This window comes from Falco peregrinus, chromosome 1 (genome assembly GCF_023634155.1).
Source record: "Falco peregrinus isolate bFalPer1 chromosome 1, bFalPer1.pri, whole genome shotgun sequence".
NCBI classification, from domain to species: Eukaryota; Metazoa; Chordata; class Aves; order Falconiformes; family Falconidae; genus Falco; species Falco peregrinus.
The window spans coordinates 20551420-20571464 of NC_073721.1; the positions used below are offsets into that span (position 1 = coordinate 20551420).

At 39.8% G+C, this 20045-nt stretch overlaps 1 protein-coding gene across 1 annotated transcript in view; it reads left to right on the plus strand.

Annotated features, from left to right (window-relative positions):
- Positions 1–16586, plus strand: part of IPMK (inositol polyphosphate multikinase) — a 44406-nt gene extending 27820 nt beyond the window's left edge. The window contains exons 4-6 of the mRNA XM_055793831.1: positions 741–913; positions 9763–9844; positions 10858–16586. Coding sequence (XP_055649806.1) covers positions 741–913; positions 9763–9844; positions 10858–11492 — 890 coding nt within the window. The 3' untranslated portion in view covers positions 11493–16586. The remainder of the gene's footprint in view (positions 1–740; positions 914–9762; positions 9845–10857) is intronic.
- The last annotated feature ends 3459 nt before the right edge of the window (positions 16587–20045 follow it).

Consider the following 20045-nt stretch of genomic DNA (forward strand, 5'->3'; position numbering starts at 1 on the left):
CTGTAGATCATGGTGGTAATAATTTCTTGGGTGTACTGGAGAAAAGCATAAACCAGTTTGACCAGGGTTTGGATGGTCCTTTAAATCTTCAGGCACTCCAAGGGTTTGGGGTTTTTTGGTCCACCCACCCTCCCAAAGGAACTTCTGGAAACAGATGAAAGGCAGCCTGGGATTTGAGGATTGTTTTCCCCAAACGGTGTGCTGTGAGAAAAGAGCACAGATGGGAGTAGGATAAAAAGAAAAGTGAGATGCATTTTGACCCCTGTGGTGTACAAGTCTGAAATTTTAATTTAATTTTTTAATTAAACAAAGAAAAATTGCAGTTTTAATTCTAGCCCTTTCACACACAGAAAGAGAACGCAGTCTCCACTGCAAAACTGGCCATGTAGTAACCTGCTTTTGTATGTGCTTATTAATGCTATTTGAAGTATGTTAATGGCATAATAAAAGCTACTCATTCATTTCATCTGAGCAATGATTTGAATTTGAGTGCTAGGTTAGCACACTTTAATTGTATACAATTTTCTAAACAATAAGGCATTTAGAACTTAATGCCAAGAGAATTTGTGGGTGTCAATGACCATGATATTTAGTCTGTGTTCCGAGGCAAATTTGACTTTTAAAGAGCTCATATGATGTTAAGCCATGAACTAGTCTCCTTCCTCCACAGAAGCTCAGCAGAAATTATATAATTATTTTGCTTTGACCCACTGTTTATGAAAGTTTTGTCTTTTTAACAGATACGTATCTAAAACTGGAAGATGTGACCCGTAAGTTTAATAAGCCTTGCATAATGGATGTAAAAATAGGTCAGAAAAGTTATGATCCATATGCTTCAGCTGAGAAGATACAGCAGCAGGTCAGCAAGTACCCGCTGATGGAAGAGATTGGCTTTTTGGTTCTTGGCATGAGGGTAAGAACATGTTTTGTTTTCAAATTCAGCTTATGCTCTGGCCTGTTGTCCCACACCACACAGAGCAGGTAGTAGGGGTTTGGGTTTGTTTTGGTTTGGGTTTTTTTGGTGGTTTGTGGTTTTTGTTTTTTTTTTTTGTTTTGTTTTGTTTTTGTTTGTTTTTTTTTTTAGCAAATGACAATCCTCTGGAGTTCTGTGTAAATAAAATGTTACCTGAATATGTTGGTAGTATTGGTATCAAGTGTTGTGTGAAATATGTTCCAAAAGACTACTCTTGTTCACAGCAGGTGTTTAACTTGGCTGTGTCCCTCCTGGGAATCTGTTTGCAACCTGGATTCTGTATGCGTGTACAAGAAAGGGGTTGGGACTTTTAAACTGAATGTAGCTGCAATTAATTCTTCTTGCATAGCAAATGTTTCAATTTATAATTTTTTTTTTTTTTTTTTACTTTTAGGCTTATAGCAGAGTGTTATGTACTGAGCCAGTCTTTGTAATAATGATAAATTGTCTCCAAATTTTTCATGTTGATTTAAAAAAAATAATTTTAAAATGTAATTTTTCTATTTAGGGAAGAGTAAGTTAGCTTTGACAAATGATGCATGTAGCTAGAAATAGCTGCTTATGTTCTGCATTTAAAAAAGCTTTCCATCAGGAAAAAACCTCTTACGTTCTGGAGGAACAGCTCTCAGTTGAAGGTTAATTTCAGATGGATAAGCCCCTGCAGATGCCTGTACTAAATCTGTTAGGTTTCCTTAAGTTAGGTGAGGAGAAAAATGGGAATTCAATATTTGTGTGTTGGCTACTCTAAAACTTCAACATAAAGAAAACTGTCCAGAACATTTATGCATCAGAAACAGAGGTGTTGATGTCAGTAATGAATTCCTGATGCAATGCATTTAAAGTAATTTTTTTCTGTTGTGATTGGCACAAGAATAATTTCCTTTTTGATAGGAGATTTTTTTTTCTTCCTTCTCATGTACACAAAGCTAGGGCTTCTTAAGCTCTGCATCAACAAGCATAAATGGCTGAAGACTTTTGATAAGCTTGCTCTTTGCTGTTAGATAGCAACAGCACACAGGTTGCATCATTGTTTGAAATAATTGTAATATCTCTGTAATGTTTTGTACTTAATTGCCTAGGCTCTCGGCCTTAACTCTGTCTTGAGATCAGCTTCTACAGCTATAAATTATAGTGGTCATGAGCAGTAATTATGTAAGCTTATGAGAGAGAACGTGGGAGTCGAGTCAAAAAACAGTCAGTTTAGATGGAGAAAGAAGGCTGGAGATTATAGCTTTGGATTTGGCTTATGTTGTTACATAACCTTTCTTATCTCGTGTATAACAATGTACTTCTCATCCTTTGTTTCATGACAGTGCAAAAGAAATGAATGCTTGCTTCCACAGTGTGTTTGCTTGTGACTGTTGTTTCCAACATTGTCATTTATTGGTGTCATTATCCTGTTGAAGAAATTCTTTCGATTCCGTAATTCAAACTGTATGTATAATGATGGTTCCCCAAAACGTTGCGGTTTCCCATCTGATGTTTGACTAGATGACATTTGTTTTGTGCCTTTGGTACCAAATTGCATGTTGGAAATTATTTTCCTAAAAGAATTCAAAAGGTTCCACCTCCACTCATGCAACACTTAGCAAAGTCGCATTTCATGAGGCATTTTCTCTGCTCGGCTTGCTGCCTCTTGATTGTGGGGTGCTCTCTGCCTGTCTGCTTGCTTTTATATTTGTAAGATTCTGGCCATAATGTAAAACACTCTGCTGGGCATTTGCTGCCTGTAACGGCTGACGTGCTGGGTGAAGGTTGCTGGTGTTTGCTGGACAAAACATGGTACAACACTATTCAGAAAGCAGAGCATTTTGTTTTTAATCTCTCTGTTCAGTGTTGTTTTTAACACGGAGGTGGGCTTGTTTATTAAGTTTCTATTTTAGAAAAGCAAGAAAGGGGCCCAGGAAAAATAGAAAATGTAGTTATCTGTGTTTTTTTTAAAGTACGCATATAAACTGTCATTAAGAGATACAAGCAAAAATGTGATACAAGTGGGGTTTTTTACCCCAAAAATTTATTTATAGTGGGTTTTCACCCCAAAAGACGTTGATACAGCGCTTTTTCCTTTTTTTTTCGATGTACTGGTAAATGAAGAGTCATCTATTTATATATAGAATATGTATGGTTTGTCTTTAAAAGAAGCAAGTCTCCTATCTGGCAGAGCTTTGATTTACGTACATGGCTCTGGCATTTGGCATATGCTAAACTACATTCATCTTAATGCACTGAGTAGACAGAATAAGTGCATGGAAATGCATTTAGAAAACAGTCATTTCAATGGCTTTGTTAGAAACCCGATTTCATATTTAGTGGAACCGTTTCTTTAACAGAAGAGGACATAGATTTGTTATTAGTGAGAGTTTAAATAGAAGTTGGAAAACTAAGGTGCAGTTCCAATAGCAAAAATAAAAGTTTACAGTATGGTTTCAATAGTAAAATATAAATATATAAGAATTATCATTGCAGTGAAAGCAATATTAAAAATAGAGTATTTTGTATGCTGCTGAACACAAGCAGAATGTGTGGGTTGTGATCTCATTTCGGATTTGCAATCCATTCAGAAACCATAATTCCTGATGTCTGCAGGTTTTCGGTTTTTTTCTTCCAGAACATCTTGATTGCAAGATCACGTAGTCCATAATATTTCTGAAGCAGTTTTTAAATCATAAACTGGTGATCATATAACTTCACCAGTATAATCCATCATCTATTTTTACTGCTTGTGCCTATGAACTATTGCATGCAGTAATGCATATACCTCATTAAAGCTGTTTTTACAAGTGAATTTCCTAATCTGCAGCACATGTTCCTGCAAGCTATTTTAAAACTGACGGTAGCTGAGGCCATTTTCTGAGTTCTTTATGAAACCGTTCTAGTATCGTAATTTTCATAAGCTCTGATGTGTTAATAACAAGATTTGGGAAGGGAGGAGTAATAAAGCTATTAAATCCTGCATCTAGTGTTCATATTCTTCGACAGTAAAAACTAATCAGCTGGTTGTTTTTTACGTTTATAAGTATAATTCAGTCTTTGATGTTCAAGAAAACAGGTGGACAAAACAAAAACTAAACACAGAGCACCCCGAAACTAAAAAAACAAAACCACAAAACCACCCAACAAGTGAAACCAAAGGAACCAACCAAAAGCCCTGGGAAAACAAAAACCAAACAAACCCAAAAGTCTGGAAATAGATGTTTGCAGTGGTTGAAATGAGCAGTAACTCAAGGCTCTTGTTGGTTTTTCTCTGCTGGCTTTGTTACCTCTTCGTATCTCCGCCTCCTCTGCTTTTCTCCCTTTCTGCTTTCACTCCCTGGTTCTTGCCATTGACTTTGGCTCATCTGTTTCTCAGTCTGATGGTGCTGAATCCATGCTGCAGAACTGAATGCGGCAATTCCATGGAGTCTGGCACCTGCTGGTGAATTGAAGGGTATCTTGCAGCAGTACTTCATTTGTAGAGTTCAGGAGATTAATCTGTCATCCTTTCAGGCAAGTTTTAGCAGATGGTTACCCTGGCTTGCCTTTTTTTTTTTTTTTTTTTTTTTTTTTTCCCCAGCAGTTTTTCCTTACATGAAGGACTTGTTGTGTATATGACAGCTGGTCCACTTGTGTCCTTATGGCTAATAAGATTTCCTCTGTTTGGAAAAAGCTGATCATGGATGAGACGAGACATGGCTCCTTCCTTCACCCCCTTATATAAAAAGGAGGCATAAAAGAAATACATTCTATTGAGGTGCTCTGTGGAAGTTGTGGGAGTCCAAAATAATGTATTTAGCTATTTTTAAAATGGTTCATGATTTACCTGGAGTGTTGTTACTTCTTCTATTAAGGAGATTATTAGTCTTTTTTCAGTCAATTAGTCAAAACATAATTTCATTCTACAACTTACTTATGTAAGGACCTTACTAAAACATTATATTGATTGTAAAAGCATTTGGTGGTGTACTTGATCATATAAAGCACTCTGTCAAATATTAGAAGAACAAAGAAGCAAAGCAGACAGAATAATATGTAAGTACAGCCTTAGAAGTGGGGGAGCAGGAATGCATCCTTCCGAGGCTGAATTTTCCAGCCAGCAACAAGCAGGGATGTGTGTACTTCTGTCACTTGTAGTGTAGCAATGACAACATAATGTTGGGGGGGGGTGTTTGGGTTTTTTGTTTTGTTTTTTAAAAGATGTGTATGTGTGTTTCGATAAATGGATTTAGCTATATGGGCATGCTCTCAGCAGCAGTACTGGTGTTGTAGTATTACTATAAAGCAGTACTATGAAATAAGAGAAGGTATTTTTTTAAATTTATCCTTTTGTAATTTCTTTTCTTCAAATTCTTGTTTTAATTTTGGAAAAGAAAAGGCTTGTTAAAACTCAGTGTTTAAATCTTCCACTGTGGCAGGATCGGTCCCTGACACATCACAGGACTGCAGAGGAACCTTGGTTCTTCAGACATGAAGGGAACTTGTATATTTACCTAGGGATAATCATGATGTCCAGGTAAAAGGTGCCAGGTTGTGGGGGTGGGTCTCGGCCTGGCGCTGGAGTTAGTCCCTGCGAAGGTGCTGGACTGATGCTGATGTTGGACGCCCTTGCGTTCATTGGGGTGCTGCCTGCTTACTCCCACTTTCAGCTTGGCTCCAGTTTTGGCAGCAGGCTGCGTACTGACCTTCCGATGCCAGTTGTGAGGGCAGAGGTGCCTTGCTGTAAACAGAAAACTCTGTGTAACATTTAAACACTCGCTCACTCTTACCTATGTGAGTGTAAAATAGGGGTGACCATTAAGCATGTTTATGGAAAAAATACGGGGGGTGGACATCTCGGCCCTTTGCCCATTGACATCTGGGTGTCTCGGCGTCAGAGCATCTATCTAACCTCAGTGTCCTCGCTTAGAGGAGCAGGGCCCAGGCTGCCCTCGCGGGGTGTGTGGGGAAGCAGGGATGGGCACCGGGAGCTCCGCAGGAGCTTCCCAGGCACCAGCTAGTGCGTAGGGACATCAGTGGCGCGAGTCCCCACGTGTGTGCAGTCGGGTTAGCCGGTGCTTTGCAGGTGCCCCTCTGCAGTACCGTATGAGCCTGCTCAGAATAGGGATTTTTTTCCCCCCAGTTTCAGTGATGTGGTTTGGTTATTATTTTTTGCAGATCTGAAAGAGCTCTGTGAGTTATTTAATAGATATTTTTATTTGTGCTAGCTGTATCTCCACCAAACAGGCTAGTCTTAATATGTATTTAAATCATAGTTTCTGGAAGTTGGGGAGTTGCCACAGATAAGTATTTGAACAGTGTGTATTTTTCTGCCTTGCCATGGAAGTCAGTACTGAATTTCTGTAAACAACACGACATAACATTTGATACTTGTTTTCCTCAATCCTGTCTTCAGCTTTATTTCCTAAAGCCGCAGCTGCAAGGTTTCTAAACTGTTGAGATCTTACAAGGTTGTGCCTTCATAAAAGCCACACTGGACCAACTTAGTAGTTCAAGGTTTCCCTCAGTTTGAGAATGTCAAGTGAGCTAACCATAATTGAAAAAAAGGGTACAAAAATATGTGTGCATGTGCAAACAGCAATAACTCAACACCTCATGGGGAAATAAAAGCCAAGTGCAGGTTGAGAAAAGTCTAAAGGTAATTTCCCGTGACAGTTAATCACCTGGGGTTTTTTATGTGCTGCCCACACAGAGTTCCTACTGCTACTAGTTAAAACACTGAACCCGTTGGCATGCTGGATTCCAGTTAATGTTCCTACAGAAACCTCGCTGGCTGGGAGCTGCTTGTAGGCACGAGGAGGAGCCTTCACATTGTCAGCCTAGGCAGCACTGGTGGTGTGTAGTAAGAATGTACAAAAATCATTGATCAAGTGGGAGCTTTGTTGAAGGTGATGTAAAGTTTTCTTTGTCATGCACTATACACTGAAACTCGTTGTGAATACAGAGCAAACACATAACAACCTGTGGTGGGTGGACAAGAAATTAAATTTTCCTGTCTAATAAATTTTCAGCCACTGTTAAGGTTACAGATTTGACTTACTCGACTTGTCATCATTTGACAGAAGTGGGCTAGTACAGACAGCTAGAACAAAGTTGGTTCAAAGGGAAATAGCCTTTTAGGAAGGGTTAGAAGCAGACTAGCAGTGGTAATGGAGTGAACAAAAGCACAGTGAAGCAAGGGGTCTGTAGATTTAAGAAGTTCATCGTATTCTTCTGCTACTACAGCACCGGCCATAGCTGTGTTTGCAGGGGTAGGTGTGGGTGAAGCCAAAACTGGTGAAAGTTTATTTCTGTATGAGCTTGGGTTTCTGTTCCTCTGCTATCAGGATGGGACTTAATTTATTTGTATTTGGTTGAGGTTTTCCAGGAACGTTTCAAATAGTCACCGCCTTGCAGTTGAATACTGCTTGAAGCAGTATTGAGAGACAGCTCTTTGGCTAACATGGAGAATACTTACACAATTACCTGTATGTGTTTTCCTTTAATACTACTGTCTGCAGTCAAGCCCGCTGGTAACTGAGGATTTTCTGACTCTGCTTGTTAACGAGATAGTTAAATATATACATTACGCCGTTTGGTATGTGTGCGGGACCTGCGAGTTTGTCATCGACTGTTTTGTATAGTTAAAAATGCACTGTTAATGCAAAACATGCACATCTGCCTGGGTATTTTTAAACTATATAGAGAGCCATATGGGGGGAATGGTTTTGTGCAAATTATGAGAAGAGGTAGAGTAGCTTCATGGGAAACCCAGCTCAGAAGCACAGGGGGCTTATGTGCTGCTCCAGCTTTTCTTTGGAAAACAAAATGAGCTTGCAGATCTTAATCAGCGTTTTTGAGCAAGTGCCCACATCGCAAAAACTGTTAGCTCCTTCATGGAAGAGATAAGGTTCTTGTAAACAAGGTTATTCGTTCAGGAGCGTGCTGCAGTGCTGGTGTATGGAGGAAGCTGCCCCTAGACCAACTAAAAGAGAACACTTAATATTATTAAGATGAAGACATGGCTAGTGAAAACTTAGATGTAGTCATCAGACTCTTGACCCTCTTTCTAAGCGATGTAGTTTATTTCTTGCTTTATTTAATTACTTTTGGCTTGATGCTCTTCAAAAGAGTTTTGAAACTTCTGGTATGTTTTTGAAAGTAGCTTTGGTACCTGGGGTATTTATGGAACTAATCTTTTGGTTCAGACGTTGTATGCTGTATATCTCTTCTGTGCTTTGGAAAAAAAAAAGGGGGGGGGGGGATGTGTGAAAAATGATTGTTTTCATGAAACCAGGAATTTCACTACTCAGATGCTGTTTCAGAATAACTCACCTCTGCTATTCTCATCTGCAATTTATAGACATCAGGGCCTCAGTTTCTGTATGTATCATAACAGTGGAAATAGGAATCATAACAGTGGGAAGTGTCTTTGCTACCAAGCAAGTTGAAACATTCAGACTTACAACTGTTATTTCTTTAGAATAAACAGAATTATTTACTGCCCCTTCTGCTCAGGGTTGATGACTTAAATCAGTTTCCACGCACTGTGATTTAAGTTCCTTGGGGACCCTGAATTGAATTAATTCTGTCTTATTGTCAAAACAGGAGCTATTTGAGACTTTTCTTCCCAGCTACTTTGTGAAGCGGGATTTAACATATGAACATATGTTTTCACACTGTGCTTGGTGTGGTTTGGATGGGGGCAGAGGATTTGGGCAGGGTGGGGGCTGCCATGAAAACAAGGAATTGATTTTTTTTTTATTTTTTTTTTTTATTTTTGTTACTGCTCATGTACCTCCTTTTATGCACTGATGTTTCATTGCCCTGGACTTCCTCTGTGGATTACAGCAAGAAAAAGACCCCAAAGGAGGGAATTGGGGACAGGTGCCTCACCAGTGCACCCCGACTTGCTTTCCTTGGGATCTTTTCTTTTTAGGGTGGGTGAAGGGAGGGCAGAGCACTGCAGCCAGGATGGGTGCCGCAGGGTTGGGTGGTCTGAACAAATGCCAAGCACAAAGTTTCTGCCAGAGACAACTGCCTGCTTGGTAACACCATTATTTCTGCAAATAAGAATTGTCTGCACTCTCATAAACAAATTATACTTGGGCCTGGCTGGCTGGCACGTAACTACTATGGAAATTATTTCAGTTCGAGAGAAAATGTGTCTCTGTAAAACACTTTTGAATTAAGTTGTTGAGCTTGTACAATTCCTGATATGGACAAAACTGTACCCATACGAGTTGCCTCCCTTTCAGGCAAGTGGTGATGTACTGCTATCCAGGCTGGAACCGAGCTTTCACTGGGCTGCTGTCATTTTAGTGTGTATATGTATATATATATATTTACTATTAACCTGTAGTTTCGGGTGGGTTTCACACGGAGCTAGGCCTTCTTGGTCATGTGATATGTTTTGCTGTTGTGCTAAATATTTTTATAATTCTAAGAATGCGAAATAATTGCATTGAATTTTGTAGCTTGTTACATATTACTGATAGTCATAGTAGCATGGGTAGGAGTACCACAGTTTCAAGTCTTGGCGTTTATTTTCAAGGGAGGTGCTATATAAAGTGTTTTCCCCTAATGGATACGTTGTTTTTTGCCAAGGTGATGGTCTTTCTAAGGCTGGAAAGCTGCAGCATAGACCCCAGGATGTGAAGGGGAGGCCCTTGCAGATGAGCATACTAGAGGGCAGTGCTGGCTGCTGCAAGCAACTTCAGTCTGCGGGAGGGTACAGGGAACCAAAGGTTTTGTAGCCTGTCTTAAGGTGTCTCTTAGATCTGCGGAAATACTGGTTGTTGCAAATAAGTACAGAGTTATCTCCTTGTTTCTTGCAGGTTTACCATGTCACTTCTGACAGCTATGAGACGCAAAACCAGCACTATGGAAGGAGCTTGACAAAGGAAACAGTAAAGGATGGTAAGGGAGTTTGTGTGTCAGGGTTTGGTGCTCTTGGTTGTTTTTCCTTTACTTTTGCCATACCCTTGAATAAGTAAGTAAATAATCTTTTGTGTTCCCCTTCTAAAAGTCTTTTTTTCTCCTCTTGCCAGGTGGGTCTTTAGCTGTTTCCTGTATCATTGGAACTGCTTGTTGATCCTAAATTAATTTTGCAGTTGGATATAACAGCAGTGTCAACTATAGGAATTTTCTCATCCCGTCTTTTACCACTACGAAGGGGGTGGTAGTCATAGAATTCAGTTTCTTTGCAGCTTTGAAACTATAGTTAAATAGAAATATTTTAGAAGTAATAAATATTTTTATAATAAGCATATTTTTTCTTCTGGTTGTCTTCTGTGAATATGTCCAGGTTTTTATAGTAGCAAGCTGCTATAATTGCATCTGTCAATTTACAGGACTTTCTTGGTTGAAGTCAATCTGTATGTTGCTCTACATGAACAATAAATAAAAAAGCTACCATCATATAGCTGTTTGGTGATAACTGTTTCAAACTACTTATTAGTTGACATCTATTCCTCGTGGAGGGACAGAAGTACAGATGCCCAAACATCCCCCTCTCCAGACCTGGTACTAACTTAGCTCTGTCACCCATGATAAAGAGCTGCTTGAGCTTGTTTGTTCCTGGGGAATTTAAAGGGTCCTTGCCCAAAACTGCCCAGATACTTGCTAGAGTCACCCGAGGAGCAGGAATCATGTTAATCTACTGTTTGATTGATAAATTGATTAGTTAGTTGTACTTGCAATCCAAGCCGTATCTGTGGTATTACTATACAGCTGGCCTTATGCAGCTGAGGTGACTGAAGGTATCAAGAGGTTCATGGTGTGCTTCTATTTTAGTTAATAATTGCCTGAAAGGGAACTATGTGAATGGTGTCTGTTTCTTCAAATAGAGAACTATTCTAATCCCAAAAGAAAAGAAACCCATTTTCTTCTCAGAGGTGAAAATAATCCTGAAATGTGTCTATTTCTTGCAGGCATCTCAAAGTTTTTCCACAGTGGGTACTGCTTGAGAAAAGATGTGATAGCTGCCAGCATTCAGAAGATTGAAAAAATTCTGGAGTGGTTTGAGGGCCAGAAGCAACTCAACTTTTATGCAAGCTCATTACTGTTTGTTTATGAAGGTTTGTGTCAGGCAACGACCATGCGCTTGAGTGATGTCACCTTGGCAGAAAAGAGAGGAGTGCCCAAAGGACTGTTATCAGGTGGAGACATACTGGAGTATAATAATAATATTCATGTAATAAATTCTACAGAGAATGGAAAAATTGAGGCCTCTGTAAGTAAAGGCTTGTCCAAATTTTATGCACTTCACAAAAAGGCATACTCAAAGAGGCACCACAGTCAACTCTCACTAAAAGTTGAAAACTTGGAGCAAGGCAATGTGTGGAAAAGCAGCACATGCATTACGCAAGAGCATCTGAACGGAAATGTTATACCCCAACTGGAAAAAGTTTTCTGTCACATGCCAGCAGAGACCAAGGAAAGTGCAAACGTAGAAGTCCGAATGATAGATTTTGCTCATGTGTTCCCTAGCAACACAAAGGATGAGGGCTACATTTATGGTCTGAAGAATCTAATCACAGTACTTCAAAATATTTTGGATAACTAAATTCTTTGCTATGTTTTTTACTGGGGCCAATGATAAATAAGAGCAACAACACGAAGAATTTCTGCACTTGTAATGCTGTATAACTGGGTTTGTATTGTTCTATATTTTATTTGTCTTTGTACTTTTGGTAGAAGGGTTTAACTTTTTATAATCTCACTCAGGAAAATAATTGATCGTTAATTAGCAAGTGTGAAAGGATGAGAATATTTGAGATGAAGCAGGATAGGTAAATTAGTAGAATGAAACATACGTGGTTGGCTTAAATCCAAGGAGTACAGTTGTACAGTAAGGAAGGATTATGCTAGTTCCCCTAACGACTTTAGCGTAGATAACATTTGCCCACTTAGCCTTGACACTGAGCCATATCTCCATTAACAGGTTTTTAGAAAACGGACTGAAAACTAGTGTGCAGGATTGATGTCCGCAGCACTGCCCTCTTGTGTTTACTGTATTTGGATAACTGGAGTTAACCTACTTTGAGTGAAATCCTGTTCTGAGTCAGCAGTCTGACCTGGAAGCCGGTGTATCAAAAAGTGCTTTTCAGTGTCACGGGACAATGTTACTGTTGTTTCAGCCCTGGTGTGGGCACTCTGGGTGGTTGTCGGTAGCCAATGCTCACCATAGACAAGCTACAATGTGGTTTGTGTTGAGGTGCTAAGAAAATGCTGGAGTAAAATACTTTTCACAGGCTTAAACTGCACAACTGCTAGAGAAACTGTTTGTTCCTAAGAAAGAGTAAAAACATGCAAATGTGAGATGTTCCAGGAACTAATTCAGTTTAGGAGATTAAGTCAGTATGTTAATGGAGTGTCTGATGTTGTGACTAAGGGAAATGCTTCACTCCTTTGTTCTGATGGCCCTTCTCCAAAAACACTGCTTTTAAAAGCAAACTAATTGAATGGGGAAAGAAAGCATTTTGAGTAAGCATACAGAGATTTCCTCTAGCTGTTTGCCACTTGTAGTTTTGCAGCAAGCGTTTCACGTTTCCACTGCTGGGGAGCACCAACTGGAAACGATGACCAGTACAGGTGAAGGACCCTTCACTGCGAAGATAGAGTTCAGCCCTGGAGCAACCAGATGTACCTCTGTTTGTTGCAGTGGAGTTGTGACACTCTTACCCTCGGCTAAAGCCAGCTCTTTCCTTAGTGATACACAGGCAAGCTGCATAATTTGAAAGTTGTCCCACTTCATTCTTTTTCACAGGAAAATTCCACATTTTCATATGGAGTATTTGAGATCAGGATGATGTATCCAAAGTATTTTTGGTGCGTGTCTTCTGTATGCTGTGTACATGGCTGTTGTACCATACGTATATAGTCAGCTATATGGAAAGTTGGGATGGAGGAGTTTTGCCATCCATAGAGCAAGATTCTAAGGCTTTAAGCAAGCCCCAGAAAAATAAAACTTTTTAGAATGGATTTGGTTATTGGAAACATACATCTTGTATGTGTGGACTTAATGTGACACTGTGGCCTTGCTGCTCTCTCTGTGTGGTGTTCTGCACTATGCACTCATTTGTGTACATGTCTGCAAGTTCTTGATTTGACATCTGTTTTCTATATTGGAAAGAAATACTTCTTCAAGCAAATACGCTGTTTTAAATAAAGCTGAAGGTTTAGCTCTATTTGAGAGCCTGGGTTAGTTGGAAGAAACAGGGTATTACGTATAAAACTATATTGGTTAAACTTTAGAGCTAATATTGGCCAATACATTCAAGAAGGAAACCCATCTGTTGGTAACATGATGTTTTTGAAGCATGGGAAATGATGCTTGTAGGAAGGGTGGTACCTTTGGTTAAGAAAATTATGCAAATTGTGGTGAATGCTGAGGCGAAAATATCAGGATGAGAAATATTTTTTTTTTCCTACCTGGTATTTCCACTGCACCATATAGTTACTGTATTCCCCACTCTCTGTGAACTAATTTAAGCCATATTCTGGAAAGAGTTTGTGGTTTTGTTTGCTTCAGCGCTGGTTTCTCTGTTAAGATTTTGTAGTTCTATCCCGTAAATAGTGAACACTAGAGTAGTCGAGGCTGGCAGTGGCCTTGTGTGATAAATTCACAATGTATTGTAGAAAATATGGGGGAAAACACTTCTAAATCTGAATTTTTTTCTTCTATAATTCATTCTGTCTTTTGTCTTCTGGATTTTACTCCATTTTGTGCTGGAAAAATCAGGCATCTGCCTCGAAGTCAGTTATTGGGAAATTATCTGTATGCTTTTAGTATGCACCTTCTCCTGTCTCTGCTTTAAGATACAAGTCTTCAGTGTTTGAATGCTCTTTAGGTATTGATTGTTGTGTTGATTATGGCAGTGTTTGTAATGCACCTGGAATATTGTTAAACTGTCAGAATATTTTGAATTAAAAAAAAATAAATAATTTTATCATGTTTTTTTACCAGTAGTTACTATGGATATATTTCTGTTACTTTAAAATGTAGCTTGAGCGATAACAGTATTTTTAATTGGGAGTTGTGTAAATAAAGCTTGCTGTAGGGATGCTCTGGCATAGTACCAACTGTGAATCTGAGCCTGCAAAGGTGTTATTCACATTGTTCTTGCACATTTTAGATCAGGCATTTCTATCTGATCGGATTCGTTTCAGTTACAGTTGGAGATGTATTCACAGAAATCATTAAACAGATTACAGAATTAGTTGGAAAATGATGAGGGAGGTACTGGCCAATAAATGTGTGCATTGCCATTGATCTCCCTCCCTCTCAGTGATGCTTCTTTTGTTGTCTGTATGAAGTGTACAGGACAGGCGACAGGTACGTGGAAATAGTTATGGAAATGGTAACCAGGCATATAGGTATTTTTGTCTCATAAAACTGAGAGCAGGTCACTTCCCCAGACTGGTGTGGTGTATCTGAGTGCTCTTGCCGTTGATGAAACCCATCTGTTTTGATTTTAAGCAATAAGAGTTTGATTTAGCAGAGCTGATTGTCAAAAGGAAAGATTCAGGGAAGCATTGTCATTTGTGTACTTTCTCAGAATATGCTTTTCTGAAGACTTTCTACTTTGGTTATTGTGAGAATTGTGTATAGGCTTACCTAATGAGAGCTTGAATTGTATGGAGTTTTATAAAAAAAACCTTTACATACATGATTATTTTTGGATATGGATGGAATTTGTTGCATAAATTACATTGGAAATTACGATACCATTATGAAATTTTAAAACACTGTAATCGGATAATTTTAGGAACTAAAGTGGAGACTTTTTGTTGTGATTCACATGAAACTTGTACTGTTTTTTTCCTGCTGTAATGCATAGTCAGACCATTCTCTTCCATAACCCTATAGTTCCATGGAGAACTTCTGAAGTACTCAGTAGATTAGGAGATCACTAATTCCCCTTAGTTTGATTTAACAGAGTGCGTATGTTCTTGAAATAGTTCAGTGCACTTATTTTAAGTACTGTTAGTGTATTACGCACCTAGAGCCCCAGTAAAACTTCCTCACCTGCAGAGAGCTCCTGCTGATCTGGGTCTGGACTACACAGTGTTTAAAGCGGGCCTTCTCACAGGGAGCAGTGGTGGGGAAGGGAAGGCACCACCTGTGACGCTCGTGGCAGGCGGGGGTGCTTACAGCCTGAACTTAATATCGTAACTTCTCTTATTTGCTGGTGCGAAGTACTATCAAGTATAGGAAGATAGTGGAAGGATAGAGACTTGCACCCACATCTGTTGTTTACAGTTATGATTAGTTGTTCATCCTCTCTCCTAATTTTTTGTGGCTGCTTTTTTTTCTCCAAGTAAGCTTTCCTCCTGAGTGCCTTCTTTAGCTCTTGCCACCAATAACCTTCTGTAGCATCGTTGTGAAAAATTAAAAGTGAAATTGTAATTTCCTGGAAAACTTGTGCCCCATAACTGCTCCTAAAGTGCAGGTATTGAAAAACATCATGAAAATCCCTCAAATACTGTGGGAAATGCAGTTTCCCTTTTGCACCCTTTCCCATGAAAGAGGAGTAGTAGAATGTTAGTGGTGAGACTGGATGGGAGGTTGTGTAAAAATTACCTGTGTTCTGAAAGGGACATCTTGGGGGCAAGGTGAGAGATGGCAAAACTGCATGAAGTTTTCCTTTTTGTACTGCAAGTAATATGGAGGTTTGGGGTTAAGAAGGTAGCGTAGCGGGAAGTGACGGAAGCTTTTTGTAAGGAGCCCCGAGTAGGACATCTGGTCAGGTCTGCAGTGCAGGTCACCGCTATGGATAAGATCCAAATGCTGCGTGTCTTCAGTTCTCTCGCAGGGCTAATATACCATGCATACGCATCAACTTACAGCAGAGCCTTGCAGGATGTTACATGGGAAGTACCTTCCATCCCAAAGCCACAGGCCGAATGCTGCCCCTTTGCCATGTTCACAGCCATCTGTGTATGAAAGCTGCAGAAAGGGTTGTCATCAAAAGGAAAAATGTAATGGAGTGGTGTTTGAAAGGGGAAAAAATGAGAAAAGCTAAGGATTGTACAGCAGAAAGCACTTCAAGAAACATCTTTCAGTGTAGTCTTGCTTAGTGGAGATGGGCCCCATGTATTTGGAGTTTAATTCGTTATATGCCATCCAACAGCAAATACAAGTACTGTAAAACCACCTTAGTTTGAATTGTGTACATTGGTTCAAATAGTTATTTTTTTAAGAAAAGTGACCTATGAAGTAATTTCCAAATATGATGTGTGTTGCACCTGACCATAAATGAAACTAGGGTGCACAAAGGCACTTTAATACTCTGGGAACTGTACTGGAAGGTAAATGAAAGCATGTGAAATTGCACCTGATGTTGTGTTAATTGTTTTCAGAATCTAAAAGTCTACCTTAATTATGCTTGATGGATGAATGTATCTAGTCTCAGTTTCTTTGATTCAAGTGTCTAAAGCCGTCACTCAATCTCCTCTAATTTGTATGTCTTTGTAATTTCATTTGCTATTTTTTTCCATTATTGGACTGCAGGGGGTATTGTTAATAAATGTGTTTATTTTATAGAATATTGTACTATGTGCTATCTACCAACTTTTGTAACTTAATTATAAGTGATATTTAGGATAATTCTAATAGCTGTATATTTGGCAAATTATTAAAACTTTCTGCAAGTGACTTGCAAGTATAATCGGTTTCTTTTTCATACAGGAAGATTGTTGAGAGAATTTTCTTGACTATACCTGCACTGATTAATCCCTCTTTTTCTCCTCTTTTCTGTGCACTTTATAATGGATATTTACCTTGGATGTACCAGCTTTGCTTTACCACTGTATTTTTGTCATGCCATGCGTTACCATTGTTAGGCATACCTGCCTTGGCATACAAGAGACACCTCTATAAAATTAAAAGGAAAAAAAAAATCCAAATCCACACACAAAAACCCCACCAAAACATAAAAAAAAAAAAAAAACCAAAAACACAACAGTCCATGATTTGCTGTTGGTTTGTGTTGTATTTGGTTTCCATAGCAGTCCACCAGAGTTTTTCCTAAAACCTTCTTACTTGCTAGGAAGTGCTTCTCTGAATGGAAAGAGGATTGGAAAGGACAAAGCCATCCTCAGTGGGCGTGGGTGTGGGGGTTGTGGATTTTTCGTAAATATGGGACAGGCCTTGGTGAGCAGCTAGGAAATGGCTGTTTTACTCCAGCAGAATTGAACCTTAAGGTTACCTTTAGTATTTGCTTGAAAGCTGTGAAAATCACAGGTTGAGGGTGTTACAGCTGACTTTTTTTTTTTTTTTCCCCTTGTCCTTTCAGAAGAGGGTGAGTAGTTGGGCAGTAAAAGGAAGGCAGAGATGACAAAGTGCAAAAGTTTCTCCGTTGTGCTCAGGGTTGTAAAGCAGGAATCTGTGTTGTCTTCAAACAGGATGTAATCTGAGCTGTGTATGAAAGAATTTACTGCCTATGTTAAGGCAGGCAACGGAGTTATTGCTTTGCAGATGCGAAAACTAAAATTAATCAACTGATGGCATCATGGTTGTAATTGGCACAGTTGGTGCCAATTAATAGTTGTTTTGGGCTAAGGGATATTTGCAGACAATGCTTACAATTGTTTTGTAATAGAGAGCACAGTAGTCTTATTTTTACACTGTACCTTTAGGTAAATGAGTTAAATTGCTTATGTAGGACATCTGCATGTAAAGTTTCTGTAATCTTTTAAACTCATCCTGGAAAACAGGTCCATGAGAGGCTGTGTACGTGGTTGATTACAAGCTCTTTTGCATCTACAGTCAGGTCCCTAAATCTAAAAGCCTGTGGGAACAGCCTTCCAGTTTCATGGTAAATTTGTTTGGTGGGTTTTTGGAGGTTGTTTTTGTTAGGGTTTTTTGTTTGTTTAAATGTGTTGTCTTGGTTGTATACCAAAAGCTGTCTGAATGTGTTCAGTAGTCCTAGCATTGGCCTGTGGGCCTGTGCAGCCTTCCTTCCTGTGCTCCAGAACTGAAGAAATGAAAAATGAGGTGAGGCTACAACTGTGGCAAGAAGCACGGTTTTGTGAGGATCTAGTTTATATTGGGTTTTAAATTTTAAAAAATCTCAATGGTGGCTATGCATTGAAGCATCCTCTAAAGGAAACCCCATTTGCTTGTTTGGGAGTGAAGGAGAAACAGTGCTTCTCCGTTGCAAACTCAAATCACTTGTACGGTGGGTATTGCCCAGTTGGGGGTCACCCTGTCTCTGCTGTCTCTTTCCTTGTGCTGACATGAGTGTTGAACGGCTGCACAGTGAAACATGGTGGGGAGCTGACGTGGCTGACAACCGACTCGGGCAAAGAAAATTGCATGTGAGATTGCATGGGAGGTGCAGGGTGGAGCGGGGAAACTGCAGAGCCCCCCACAAGGAAGTCCGATCCAGGATGGATGAGTTTAGGCTGCTTGGATACAGCCCCATGTGAAGACTACTCTTATCACTAAGATGTACTTGCCAGTCTGCTAGCACAGCTTTTGAGTTTATTTTCCCCTACCTCTGTTGCGCAAAGCGTGACCAATGGCTGATGGATGCTAAATATTACAGTCCTGCTCTCTCCTTGCCCTGGGTGATCTGTTCCTGCGCCCTCTCCAGCTCAGCTGAGGCTTTCTGCAGAGAGTGGGTTTCACTGGAAACCAATGTGACACATTACTTAATTTCTGCTTTCTGGACTTCCTCAATTTGGCTCATTCTGGGGGAGCTAAGTGCCTCTTCTGGGTGTAGTGGAAGACTGTGGCTGTGGAAGGGGAATGGGATTGCTAGAGAGCTGTTAAGGAGGCTTACCTTTAATGTCAGGCGTTTCTCTTCATCTCCTATTGCTGCTCAGCTATCTTTGGTTGTACTTTTTGTCCTTCCTGCCATCCCCCAGGTGTAGACTTGCACTAAATGTAACCTCTTGTAGTTTGTAGATTCAGTCACCACAAGATTTAAGGATAAACGTAACCTAGAATGTGAACTGTAAAAGATCTGCAGTCAATATACATTTTCCTCTGGTCATCTCAACACTTACTTTGGTCCTCAGTAGAGTAAATATATCTACCTATGTATTGTGTATCACACCTGAAGGGCAACCTATACCCTGCTGCTCTGTATGTCCCCACTGCTGGCAGTAAAGAAGCAGCGTCAGCACACGCTTTGGTTGATGAAGCGTAAGGAGAAAATGAGTGCAGCCCATTTTCCCCACAGCTATATAAGCTTTGCGATGTGGCTAGCAATAAAAACTTGATTTTGTTAGCAAATTCAGTGGATATAAATTGGGCAAGCAGATGGGAAACTATTAAATAGATACTCTGCCAAAGTACCAGTTTTGCAAAATTACTTTTAGAAAGAAAAGCCAGAAACAAACCAGGAACAGCTATGAAGAAAATAGTGACTTCTTGGACTTTGGTCAACACAAACCTTTTTGTTCTCAAATACCATGAGTCTAAAACCAGAGTAGCGTCTCTTCTAGGATATGCCCTCAGGCTTCTGCAATACTACTTTATGCAAGTTTGTGGGTAGAAGAGGTGATTCCCCAAAACCATCATGTTCTGTAGCAATTAAAAGCCACTGGGAATTTTTACTGGATGCAAACAGAAAACAGTGTTATGCTACTATATAAGTCTGTAAAAGCTACAGTCCTCGTATAGCTTGAATACTCTGTGTAATACTGGTGGGAAGCAGAGCTGTATGGACCCTCATGCAGAATCACATGGCCTTTTGTTAGGTCTCACCCTGTTTAAAGTCACAGCGGTCTCACTTAGCTGGGGATGATGCACCTCCTGGAACTCTGCTCATGTCACCCAGGGTATGTTTCCTCTCCAGCTCTGGTGGTCAGAACATCTTCCTCCTTTCTCCTCTATGCCATGAGACAGTGAGTTCAGGGACTCCCTATCCTATTTCCAGGTTTTAGTCTGAGTTCTTCACAGAGTTTTGTTTGGTTGGGGTTTTTTTCCTGCTAAGATCTATCTGGGAGGGAAGGGAAGCAGTGTTTTTAACCTGTGAGGTGCCATGTGATACTGGATCGTAAGCAGCTGGGTTGGTTATCAGAGGCCTCATCCAGCAGTACACTGCTCTCCTTAGCATGTAGCAAAAGTCCAGAATAACCCATTAAACTACAGTTGTTGCCACAG